Source organism: Orbicella faveolata, unplaced genomic scaffold (assembly GCF_042242905.1).
Source record: "Orbicella faveolata isolate gen_17 unplaced genomic scaffold, um_ofav_v1 contig_47, whole genome shotgun sequence".
NCBI lineage: Eukaryota > Metazoa > Cnidaria > Anthozoa > Scleractinia > Merulinidae > Orbicella > Orbicella faveolata.
The window spans coordinates 26,388,972-26,402,721 of NW_028301577.1; the positions used below are offsets into that span (position 1 = coordinate 26,388,972).

Below are 13,750 nucleotides of genomic sequence, written 5' to 3' on the forward strand. Positions count from 1 at the left end.
AAGATGCTGATTCAGAGTATCAAACAAGACCACGATCTACTCGCCAAGAATGGTTTAAGCAAGGGTTCGGTACAGTGACAGCATCATTGCGTTACAGGGTAGGACGCAATCACAAAGCTGATTCATCAGTCAAATCACCAATAAAATTATCAGAGACGTGTACTACAGTGTAACAAAGACTATCAGTCACATGCCATGAAAGATGGCCCAGAAAACTAGCAACTAGTAATGAACAAGTACACTGAAATAATGCATCAACAGGGATCGACGAAGGTGCAAGTAACAAAATGCTTTTTTTTGCTCAAGAGAAAAGGGAAATTTTGGGGACCTCCCCAGGGTCCCCAGCTGGACTGAGGTTACAGACCCAAGTAAGGGCAATCTCCATGAAATAATTTAAGCTAGGAATGTCATTGTTATGGATAGTGAGAACCTGAAAGATTGCCTTATAAAATCAATATGCAAAATGTTTGACACTGGTTTAAAAGTAAACAAGAGTCATATGAACTTCAGTTTATGATGTACAATGTACAACAACTACTCTTTGTTGTGAACAGACTTTGGAATGTCCTGACTATAAATTGAAAGTAACTGCGAATTTTTAATGAGCAAAATGCCTTGGACATAGAATGGTGGAAGGAGATGCTAAAGAATTGGCTTACTAATGCTTAGAGATGGCCTTACACAATGTGATTGTTGCTAAAGCCAGAATAAATAATGTATATCAAAGGTCCAAAAAGTTCGTCCAGCATCTAATATGAGAGAACTCAGCTACTTCCAGTTTTCCTCTGGTGATGAATATTTGAATAAATATTTCAAAATAGTTCAAAACAATTGGGAATCTATAAGATCATAGAATGTAGGAAATTCTCAATGAGGTCAAATTCAATCGCACTTTTATGTTGTTAGCAAAATTATACACCAGCTCTACCATGCGTCCTTCTATGTTACACCCTGTGCCAGAAAATAGAACATGAAGCCACATAATGCACAATTTCAGTACGGTGGAAATCACCAAATATTTAATTACCACTGATGAACAATATCATGTACTCTGTTTAAAGTCACTACCAAATGACAAATAAACATCAGATAACTTTTTTCTGCCAGTTTACAAGCAAATAGCTCACTATCCAGGGTTGATTAACAACTCTACACAACCTTAGTGGAGTTACACCATCAAATACATGCCATCCATTTATTCTCCTAATAGCCATTTCAGCTTGTATTCTTACATTTGCAGTTCTGGTTCATGGTTGGAAAACAGTCTTCCTTAGAAAATTGGTATTAAAATTATAGTCAGTTCTGATTTACTTGGTTGCATGCATAGAATGGATGAAGATTATAACCTTCCTGCTTGCCAGTACAAGCTGTCTATCAAATCTACGACATTAAGGAAAATTCCTACTAGGCCTTAAAATGTATTGTCAGACTTATTCAGAGTAAAGTTCACTTTTGGATGTCCAGGTCTTGGGTGTCTGACCTTTTATCTCTCTGCAGTCTATTCTGCACCTTATGTTTTCAAATTCTGCCTAGGAAAACTTCAGGTAAATAATTAATGGGCTGGCTCCCCAACATCAAGTACAGGAAATTGGCCCAGGCAATAATTTATCTGACACTACTAGTTCTGAAACATTAAACCTAAAAGCCAGATCTTGCTGAAATATTAAGCGAGTAAAAAATATTCAAAATTCATCAATGGCTGTATTTAAATCACTAATGTCCTTCCACATTCAACATTGTTTTTGGGAAACTTTTTTTGTTTACCTCAGAGGCATGAAAACTGATTAATTCCTAAGTTGATTGAAGCTGATGGGTATTCATATGCCAGTCTCAGATGCATCACATATTTCGCTCTCCACAGAGATTCCTCATCAACTTTTGCCCAAGTGAAAGCCGAGGGTACGGCTCCCAGTTTCAAAAAGTGTACTCAGTTTAAAATCACTTGGCAAGAAGTGCTCGGAAAAACAATTATTTCCTACCGAGGTAAAATAGACATCTCCCCTTTGCATAAGTATTTCCCACTTTTTTCTTCTTTGTTTATCAGGCTAGCTTGTCCGAAGGAAACTCAGTCGTGGAAATGATAAATCAGGTCGGTTTTTGCTTCGATTATTAGAGTTTGCAACCGCACAACACTTGTGTCCAACTCTTTTCCTTTTCTTTACCACATTTGCCCCAGACAAGTAGCTCTAACCTACATACATTCGAATTTTTTCGTTCTTCCCCAGCATTTCGTCCGCCATTTTGAAAGCTCGAGGGCTATTAAGCCTCGCTTGCGTGCAACTTCCGGTTTGTTTCTGGAATCGGTGTATTGTGTTATGAACTGGTCGGTATTCCTTTCCAAAATTGAAATTATTTGTACCTGAGAAACGTGGCCAGAGCTAGTTTCCCCAAGGCCAGAGCTCATCAAGAAAAAGAATGGCTAAAGGTATATGTAAAAGGGGTCAAATATATTTATTTCTGTTGTGAAACGATGTATTCATCTTTTAAAATTTATCTAGTGATGATATTTTACACACCACTGCCAACAATTTCAAGTACACGGGCAACAAATACTAATATATCAACAACCGAGGTGGCCTCTGCTACTAAGCCTAATGGATTTTTGGAGCTTTTTGTTATTGTTATTATTATTTATTATTATTTATTATTATTATTATTATTATTATTATTATTATTATTATTATTATTATTAGCAGTGAAGCAAATAAACGATTTGACGAATCTACATGACAACCTGAAAATGAATCTTTGGGAATAAGTTTGGTCTTTGCCAGATCACAAGGAAATCTATTTACCAGCTGTAAAGTAACAAGCTCTTTTCTTGCCTGTTTCAGCTTTACTCACGACATGCCACGTCACGTCAACACTTAAATGATATCTAAAGTGATATCTGTCAGCATTGAACACAACACAATATTATAAAGTGTCCTGGTAGGACAGTTTTGAAAATCGTTGTCTCATTCGAAAGCTGCACTTCATTTGCAAGTGATTGAACGGTTTAACTTTGTGTATACGGCCCTTAGACTTAGTGGAGTGAAGGTCCTTCAGTCCTCGCGCGTTGTGATTTTGATATTTCGCGCGCGCGCACAGGGTCTATTGACTGACCAACCCTGAGCAAAAGAAAATGAGAGACTGGGTACCAGAACTTTCTTCGCACGCGATCACTAACTATGGCGCGATAGACCGATGTTTCCGATGAGCTTGGCCGAAACCGGAACCGTGCACGAACATGCAGCTTCTGTTACTTAGGAAACTCCTAGTCCGAAACTATCTTTAACACTTTAACATATAAAGCTTATTTGGGTCTCTTTTGTAGATACAAATGTCACATTTATAACGAGTACTAAACTCAATTTGTCTGTTCTATACACTGTATATATATTAAATGTACTCTTTTCATTAGAAATATATGTAAGAATGTCTAACGGAATTCAAAGTGAAAACAAAAAGATGCGCTTGTTTCAAAATTATTCATTGCAATTGTGTGTCGTGGGAAATCATGAATTCAGTCGCAAAAAGAGGTACCAGAAGATAGCAAAAGAAGCATGGAACATTTTTCATTTTGCTTGGTAGATGAAATGAGAGAGATGCAAACCAACATAGGAGAAAGATATGTCCCTCATTGGTGAACACTAAATTTACATCTTCGCCGAGTACCAGAAGATCGTCCAAGAACGGCACCTGTTGCGGTCGCCGACTGCATTATAGCTTCAGCGCGCATGCGCACTTGATCTCTGATCATTTTCAAGAAGCTACCAAGCATTCAGTTCTTGTGCCTTTCTGCGGGTTACTGCTGAGCCTTAGTGTGTGCAGGCTCCCCAGGTCAGCCACAAGCCAGTCCATATGAGTTTTGTCTTGTACAGTAAAGTGTCCAGGGCTTGCCCATGACAACGGACGAGGCTGTGTAGGTCAAATAAGAAGCCATCAAATCTCCTTAACAGTGACCAATTAAGTTTGGGTCTGAGAATATGGTGCTAGAGAAACCAAAATAAAGCACCGGTATCAATGAACCAGAAGGCTCGGGGCTACACTTTTTAATGTTTACCCTCACCTTTTTATCTCGTCGGTTTCCTTCGACTTTCCTGGGGAACATCCTGAAAAAGGAAAATTTTAGTCGTTCAAGAATTAGCAGGGGAATTCTATTCTGCTAGGTTTCAATTGAGACGTTCATAAAGTTATAATTATTATTATTATAATTATTATAATTATAATTATTATTATCATCATCATCGTCATTGTTGTTATCATTATCAATATCAATATCAATATCATTATCATTATTAAAGATGTAAGAGGCGTGTAAAAATCACTTCAGTGTAGGAAACAGCACTCACGTTCTAGATGCTATACTCCTTCGCCGCAGTGTCTTGAGTGTCTCTAAGGTGATGGGTGATTGCTGTTGAAAACATGGACATCGTTGAAATGATCAGTAAATAAATTATAAATAGAAAAGCTATTTTGATGTATTTATTCCCTGACTACGCGTAAACAAATAAATTAGCGCGGAGATTTCACATTAGTCTGGCAGCAAGAAAAAGAAGGTACATTTTAAGCTTCAATCAAAGCTTCAATCCTGCCTTGAAATAATCTCGGCGCTGAGCGGAGGAAATGAAACGAGTCATAGACTCACCTTCTTTTGTAACACATCCTCGAACGATATCTCGCTGAAATACGCGTACGACTTCAATGATTCCACACTTGACAGCCTCAACTCGGGGTCCTTCTGAAGAAGCTGTTGAAAAGAAGAGCAATTTGAACAAAAAAGGAAAAGAAAGAAACCCTCCACAGTAACCTATTTTGTTACTCAATACGTTAAAGGAGCTAAGTCACGGATTGCGTATCTTGAAACGCTTAGCCTAAATTTTTCAAGTTCGTTGTTTGTAATCTGTGTCAATCTTCTCCATCCTCAACCATCCTTGTTTCTTTATGGTTTATTATCATCTCTTTGGTGTTCTTCTGTCTCAGTAAACTACTATTTTCAAGTTTCCTTCAACGTAAAAGGTAAATTTGGAAGTGGCCAAAATACCCTCAGTCAAGACAAATCTGCATACCCCTTGAAGAATGCTCACAGCACTGGGCGAAAGGTTAGATGGGAATTCAACCTCTATACCGCTGACCACCTTGTGCTGACTGGCGTGCTCTGGCGTTGTCGGGTATGGATACTGCAATGATATGAGAGACAGTATTTCATTATTATATAAATGAAACAAACAAACAAACAAACAAACAAACAAACAAAGAAACAGACAAGACAAGACAAACAAAAAACAACAACCACAAACAAATACAAGGACCAGAATCTCTTGTTTTAAGAGGGCCATTTGTATTTTTGTTTAGTCTCGGTATAATCTCTTCGTGATCTCACTCTGCCGTCAACATTATGCCGGAGATATTTGAAAACGTAGCTTTATTTCTACGGTTAGGACTACCGTCCACACTAATGCGGAGGAAACGGAACCGGAGGAATTTGATAACGCTGACTCGGTGACTTTTCGTGTGGAAGGAAGACATTTTGAAAACGGGGCTTGGCAAAAACGATGACGTAACGATAATCACGTGATTTTCCTGCCCGAGATTTACTCAAACACAAATCCAAAATGACCAGTAATTGTTGCGTTTTCAAATTTCTCCAGCGTAGTGTGGACGGAAAACATCTGATGCGTTTTCAGAGTATAAACACCGTTTCCAAATTTCTCCAGCGTGGTATAATGTAGACGGGGCCTAAGTTCCGGTGACGACACCGAAACGAATTTGCAGTCAAGGCCTGGGAAAGAAAGAAACTTTTAGGTTTGTCGGAACTCCAGACAGAAAAGAGAGAAGTTGGCTTAAAATAGTTACCCTTCCGGCCAAGAGGGTGTAAATGACCACACCCAGGCTCCACCAATCCACAACATGAGTATACGCCTCTCCACTTAGGATTTCAGGAGCTACGAAACGGGGAAAAAAAGGAACAGTTAATTCTCAAACAAATGAAGAATTAAACGATTACGCCACCGGAAAAAACGAAAAGAAGATAGGCAGATGATCATAGTACAAAAGCTGTCATGTTTCGCTTACACGCGCGTGGGTTTCGGAATCTTTGTGGTCGCTTTCACCGTCTAAACGCGATAAGATAAATGAGATGGTAATCAATATTGAACAAAATTTTAAAAAGGTAAAATGGTGCTTTTTTGTTCTCCAAGTTCGTGTTTTGCTATATTTCGGACCTTGGAAACACTGAATGACTTGTTACCATTAGTTCAGGGTGAATAATAAAAGGGAGTCTGATTCATAAAATTTTCAACCTTATTTTATTTACAAACGATTGAAAGCAACGATTTCAAAACAATGTGGTAATTCGTTTAGATAAAGATCCATTTTTGACTGAGTTTAGGTAAAACAACACGTCTTCACCGACGGCTAAGATTCATTTCCGTACGTAAAAGGAAGAACTAACCGCACCCAAAACCACGGGGTTTAAATAAAACCGTGTTCATTGTGTTGAGGCAGTATTTCTGATTTCCCCTCAGCTCTTCAGGATACAATATACAAATATCGGCGGAAGAGAGCAACAATGCCTTTCACTCAAATCAATCGAGTATTTCTGCGTGCAGTCCCACATGAAATCTCATCACGGATCGCAACCTCACGGAAAGGAATTAAAAGGGTTTCCTCAGGATACAGACTTTCAACGTTTTAGGACGGAAACAAAAGGAACAAAAAAAACAAAAACAAGATTTCTGCATCAAGTGGGCTCTCGAGCAAAATTCGACTCAATGTATAACCATCTTTTTTCCTTTTTCGGCTCATTTCTACCTCGCGGGTGATTTTCTACCTTAGCAAACTATCATTTTTTTAAGGTTTCGTTCAATGTCTAGTGAATTTCAACCTTACCCATGTATTGCAATGTTCCGCAAATAGTTCCCGTTCTCTCTCCAAGTTTAACTAATTTAGACAGACCAAAGTCCACAAGTTTAATGTGCCCTAGAGCAAAGTAAAAAGAAAAAAAAAAACAAACAAACATTTTTTAAATTCTCTGTCTAGACACGCACTTAAAACATGCAGGCTAATGCATATTTTTCTCTTGCAAAGAATACATTTTGTACACAACATTATTATAAAATGGTACGGTTAAAATCCACCCCCTCCCGCTCCTCCCTCCATGCTTATAAATAACGAAAAAAAAAAAAACTTTGAACATGTGCATTCAATGACATACCGGTAGTGATAAAACCTGATTTACTTGTAGCCCTCGTAAAACGAAATGAGTACAGAGGCATTTTCTTACCTTCATTGTCTATAAGGATGTTTTCAAGCTAAGGGAAAAACATTGGAACACACAAATATTATTAACATTACACATGGAAAAGAAGCCAAAAAATATTATATAGACACACAGCTGCTGCCAGGGTTTTTGGATCTGAGGGACCAGGCTTCCATATGTTCGCTCGGTTTAGTTCTCTGGTTCTGTTATGGGCTCTATACCTGATAAATGTAATAGGGGAAATTTAAAATTCTTACCTTTAAATCTCTGTAGATAATTCCTGATTTATGTAGGTAATCTGAGAAAAAAAAAAACAGTGTGATGAGCACAAACTGTAACCTTATAAGGGTTTTATGATTATCCAAAATATAATGAAAAAAATTATTTAAAATAAATAAATAAATAAATACATAAATCCGTAAAGAAATTAGCTTTTTATTCTGGGTTTCAGGGTCAATAAGAAAAGATTATCATTCCATGAGTTGTGTTAATGTACACAAATACTGCTGGCTTACATAATGTGTGCGAGGTCATTTAACTTTTGAGTCTAGTGTTGCAAGTGTTGAATTGCAGATTAACTCCAATAAGAAACTTCTCTGACCTAACGTGATGACAAGTTCAGCGGAATATAACGTGACTGTTGTGTCATCTAGCTTCTTTTCCTGTCGCCATAATGTGTAAAGATCACTGCCATCAACAAAATCTGAAACTGTATAGAGAACAAAAAAATCCTCAGTGTGCTGTATTGCTCAAATTCTCAGAAAGAATGAAAACTGGCAATGATCCAGCCACTTCATTTGCTACGGAAAAGCTTTCATTTTCCTCCTATAGTGTGTATTAACTTCTTGGGAATGGAGAAAGAGGGTCAACTTTATTTTAAAAAAAAAACAGTAAAAGACAAATAAAAAACCTACCGATAAAAAGATTGTGCTTTGTTTGCCATGTGTACCATGCCTTGACTAGAAATGGAAATTCGCCAAGTTTAACCTGCATATTGGATTAAAGAACTCAACTTTATCCAGTTTAATATAATAATCAGATTTACATCCATTGCAAGCTACTTGCCAGCATTATTCTCAAGAGTTATTGTAAAAATGTTGCTTAAAAAGCCTTTGGTTTATACTCCTGCCTAACCAAAGGTTAGTTTGTAATACCATGTATTTAATAATAATTGATTTTCACAGTATAATTTTCACTGACATCACAAACAAATTTTGAATGTATTGGGAATTCACACCCAGATTACTCATCCCAGTTCTTTTGAATGAGAAGTGTGTTCATCCAGTGATAGCACATTACACACACTTTCAGTGCTAAGTGCATAGGTGACGTCTTTGGCCATGCAAACTTTTGACATGCTATGTAACCTGGCCTACATCGAAAATGTAAGCACAACGGACTTCAAAGTGGTCAAACTCGCAAACTCGACTTTTAGTCAGACTGAAAGATTGATTTATTTGACATATCAAAATAAGGCAAGGAGTATCAAGAAGTCACTCTGTGAGAGATAAATCAACTGTTTTGAATGTTTACATCTTTCAAATATTAAAAGCGGGAGTGGCCCAATTCTACTGGAAGTAACTATTGAGAGCCGAACAACTACACTCAAATTGTTTGATTTGTCCCTTAAATTGGGAAACAAGCAAAGTCCACAATCTTCTTCAGCCATTTGAGGACAGTAATTATTATTTATTTGTCATTTCTCCCGCTAAAAACCAAAAACATTGCCAGTTTCACAGTTAAAGGGTCTTTCAGCCGTTAATACATAGCATGTCAAGAGATGGCATGTCGAAAGATGGTAGAAAGATGTCGCTTATGCACATAATGTTCACTGAAAGTGGGTTTAAAATACAGGGTTTTTTTGCAGTCTACATCTCATTCAAATAGGAGTACAAAAAATACTGTAAAATCCCACATTACCCCAGTTATAAGTCCATCCAGATATAAGTCCCTCTATTTGTTAACAAAGATATTATTCCAGAAATAAGCCCTGGAACCCCCCTGGATATAAGCCCATCCAATGTTTAAGTGAGTTCCTTTGTGTTTTATAAATGTATTATAGATGTAATCCAAATGCAGTGATATTTTAGCTTTAATTCTTTTCTCAGATATGTTTTATCTTGTTGTTCCGAAACATTTTTTTAATTCTGCTTATATTCCCCACGGATATTAGCCCCCCTGTTATATAAGCTAGTTATATAAGCCCACTGGGCTTTAATTAATGTGGGATTTTACAGTAATCCATGTATAATATGAAAATAAATGCAGAAAAAGATAAGATAAATTGCAATATGAAATAAATGTATGTTACAAATAATATTATATAATTTTAGAGAGGAAGCCACATCAGCCTTTAGTTAACTCATTTTCATGCTTTTCCTCTACCCAAGTTGAATGGGAAGTTGGAAGTATAGTGAGCAAAACAAATTATTAATCATTAATTTTTTATTAATTCAATAAATTATTCATTTCTATCAACCAATAATTTACACTACATTTGTTACCTGCAACAGCAATATTTTTTCTCATATTCTCACCTGTATATTTACTTCATCTTTGCACTGCTGTACAGCATCCTGCTTAATTATCTCTGCTTTGTTTAGTACCTTGTAAGAGTGAAAAGTCAAGCTACATCTACTGAATCATACAGACATCTGGAGGCAAGAAGCATGTCAAATTTTTTCTCACGCTTTTTTGGATCATGTGTACTAAAGGCATCCCCAGTTGAGTGTCAGTCGATACCCTCAAAAAATACTCTCAATCAAACCTCTATCGACACCTCTGTTGACACTGAATTGACATCTCAGTCAACAGCCGGTTGACAGGTGACTAATTTTTGACTGATACATATGAGTTGGTCGACACTCAACTGACTATCGACTGACTGTTGATCAACTGTCAATCAACTGTCAACTGAGTATTGATTGGGATGTCGATTGAGTAGCGACTGAGATGTTGATCTAGGGTATCGATCGAGGGTAGCGATTGACACTTGTCTGTGGATGCCTTTAGTACACATGATCCTTTTTTTGTGTCAAGCTGGATGAACTAAGTGTTTAAAGGCACATGAATCTTTCTTTCACTTCTTCAGTGTTCTTAACAAGTCACCATTACTTTATTTGTTACTTATCAGCATTGCACTGTTACTTGATCTTGATTAAGCTTACCCATATCCTAGACTTATGTTCTTTACATACAGATATAATGGACTTAAAGTGGACTAATGATAGTGAGTGGATAATTCCTTGGACATCATGAACATTTTATAACACTGCAATTTTAGAGTATATATTTATTGTTTGTCCATTGCTCAGCCTCTTCCCTTTGACAGCATCTTTTGATATCTTTTGAAATCAGCAGCTAAATAAGGACAAACTTACCTTTATAGCAAATAATTTATTAGACTGCTTGTTTCGCACTTGAAGGACCTAGAGGAAAAATGACAAGAACTAGGGTTGGAGTACAGCTTGCTGCTTACAAGGTTGGTTTTTCAAAGCTATTTTAAAACATATTTGACATCTAGCTTGTACAGTCACTAGCTTGTTCAGGGCCATAGCCAGAAAAATATAATGATTGAGGCTTATGTCCCTGGTTAAATTCTCTTCCTAGGTATACATTTAGCAGTGTTTTAATTTATCCCTTCAAAAACAAAAACAAATGACTAAGGCAAGTAACTTGGTTTGCCTCATACTGGTCATGGCCCTGCTTTTATGACCGCATAATGAATAAAATATTGATTGTGCAGTTAGTGTTTTACAGTGCAAAGACTGATACTGGTATTTGCTTCCTTGATGATTCAATTACACACTCCCCACTCAAAATTACACATATTATATTTGCTTGACAGTTATACATTGAGGTGTCAGACTTTAAAATAAAAGCAGCCATCTGAGCATATTTTGTTAAGTACAAAGTCATGTAGTATTGAAAACAGAATGATGTTGTTCAATCATAACATTGTGTTACTCAGGGTACCTCAGCCTACACACTTCAGTTTCCAACAGATCACTGCTGTGCGAGTCCATTTAAATGGGGTTTTTGAGAGGTTTTTGAAATTTTTGAGAGCATTTTTCAGCTGCACCCCAGAGAGAACTTATTATAAGTTTATTAGGCAATGAAAGTATCATGAAAGTACTTACGTGAGCAAATGCACCTTTTCCAACGGTTGCCAGGATCTAGAAAAAAATAGAGATTTAACATCACTATATAAACTCAAGCAGGCTAAAAATTACATTATCACAGGTATTCTAAATAATGCTATAAAATGTAAAAGATCCGCAGCTCAAAACAAGACATAACACATTTTTAAAAAATGTCATAGACACTGTACTGCTGATCAAAAAAATTACTATTGATGTTAATTTTTTGGGATCAAACTTTATTTTTCCAGAAGGGTTAATGCTAGAGCATTCTTTAAAAGATGAAAACTCTAAAACATTTAAAACTGCTTGCAAAAATTTGATGATTCGATGTTACTTGACAGTAACATGAAATAAATTTGAAACATGGTCAACAAAACAGTTTTAAAATTTTAGAGTTTTCTCATGCAGTTTAAGAACATTCTAGCATAAGAGCTTCACTTTAAAATGTTATTCAAACTCTCTTTTTATACAAACAATATTTAGCTGGAGTGATGAGCTTATTTATATTAACAAATTACAGTTGGAGACAAGCCAACCCTGTAAAATTGACAGCTGCTATGCAGAGGCTACAGATATATTGCCCCTTTGCTGGTTATGTACAATATTGTACATACTTGATTTAAAAATTATTTTTTGTTATGAAATTGCCTCCTTCCTTATCAACCGAACATTCTGCCGTATTGAACTGAACATCGCCAGCCATTGGCTTGTTTTAACAAGATGTGACCGTCTGTTCTTAAGCTTGTCTCCCACTGAGAGTAAACAAACAACACAATAACCGCCAATGTGAGAAACTGGCGACAGAAGTTCCCGCCTGTTTTTAAAATACAGGCGGCCACTTTCGTATTTTCCCGCAAGCGGATGTTGTCCGTGACTCCAGAGGAAATGTGGTAATCAAGGGCTACAAGAAGGCAATCAACCATAATAAACATATTCCAAACGTATCGGTTCCAGACACGGAAAGCCTTCATAACTTGAAATTGTCTGAAAACTCTTTTGATGGGTTGTATCAGTATCGCAAATTGTAAGGCAAGTAAATATTCGGTAAACAAGACACGTGAGCCTGTGTTAACTCTACATGTCGGATCGCATGCCGCTAAAACTCTTGTTTAATCAACCTTTCCGCGGTCATCCACCGTTGTTTAATACTCCTAAACCATTCTTTTCTGCTTGCGGTTTCTGAACATGTATGCAAATACAGCCAATTTAATTCAATCCAATTAGTTTATTCTCGTCGGTTTTTGTGAGGACACGTCCTCGAAATTTCATTTCAGGAAATATCTTTGTTCTTATGTCAGCCACCGTGTGAGGCATATCCTTCGCATTTTTTTCTGAAATAATCTTAAATATTTACATCGAGCCGACGAAAAGTTCTGGACATTCTGTCTCACTTAAGACGAATTAATAATGACCCATGTTGAACAAAATCAACCTATGTTCAGTCACTCGCAAACACCATGGTGCTAGATTTGAAAGCAATGCAAACAAGATCAACAAAATTACAGATACAACCGCTTTCTTACGGCGATGAAAATTTTCTGGGCAACTCCGAATTTTTTTCTCGACAGTGCTGGAGGCTGCCAAAGCAATTTAATGTGTTTATATCTTATGCAGAATGACAGTTTGCCAAGTACAAGCAAAACAGAGTGAAATGTAACAAGCACTTAAGCTCAAGCTTACATTTGAGCTCTTTTTCTCAGTTTTTCCACTTCACCTGCAACAACTCTTTTTATTAAATATTTCAGCTTGTCAACAAACCTCAAAATCGCTGATCTTCACCGGTTGCTTGGAATCGTATTCTGGCAAAAAGACAGCTTCACTCAGGGGAACGGGCCAAGGTGTTTTGTAGGAATAATTCCCAGATTCCGTGTACCGTCTCCTAAGCGATCCCTGGCTAGCGCTTCGCTGTAATTGTGGCTTGGACGATTCGGTCCACCTTCCTGGCTTTTCAACAGCTATACTGTGAGGTCTTTTCTGAAGTTTTCGTTGCTGTGAACGACGACCTTGTGCATTTCCCATTGCCGCTACAAAACTGTCAAGTTTATCTCCTTTCGGAGCAAGTTCCGACTTGCTTCTTTTTCTTCTCAAGCTTACTTTTTTTGCGCGAAAATTATTTTCGCGGGAATTACCGAATTCCGAATATTCTAGCCAGATTTTGGCGAGTCCAGACTCTCCTCTTTGAATACGGCTCGTAGACTACTACTAGGATAATTGCTACTGCACGAGAAATATGAATGAAACCAAGGCGACATCACTAGTATCGTCCTTTGAGTTGCAAATGTGTTGACTGACAAAGTCGCGCAAAGTGAATTTATGTTGTGGCGCGCTCCCGAGAAAAGGACTGGTACCGATACAATGCCCAAAT

At 37.2% G+C, this 13,750-nt stretch overlaps 1 protein-coding gene across 1 annotated transcript; it reads right to left on the reverse strand.

Moving 5' to 3' along the window:
* Nucleotides 1–991: 991 nt before the first annotated feature.
* On the reverse strand, nt 992–13,686 carry LOC110068745 (uncharacterized). Its single transcript, XM_089279983.1, has 15 exons — nt 13,144–13,686; nt 11,383–11,418; nt 10,624–10,671; nt 9,781–9,849; nt 8,158–8,230; nt 7,845–7,952; nt 7,501–7,541; nt 7,268–7,295; nt 6,874–6,963; nt 5,839–5,927; nt 5,052–5,162; nt 4,631–4,732; nt 4,335–4,396; nt 4,052–4,094; nt 992–3,900 (listed from the first exon to the last, which is right to left on the reverse strand). Exons 1-15 carry the CDS (start codon nt 13,402–13,404, stop codon nt 3,745–3,747), a joined length of 1,317 nt encoding a protein of 438 aa, XP_089136109.1. The 5' UTR covers nt 13,405–13,686; the 3' UTR covers nt 992–3,744.
* Nucleotides 13,687–13,750: the final 64 nt, after the last annotated feature.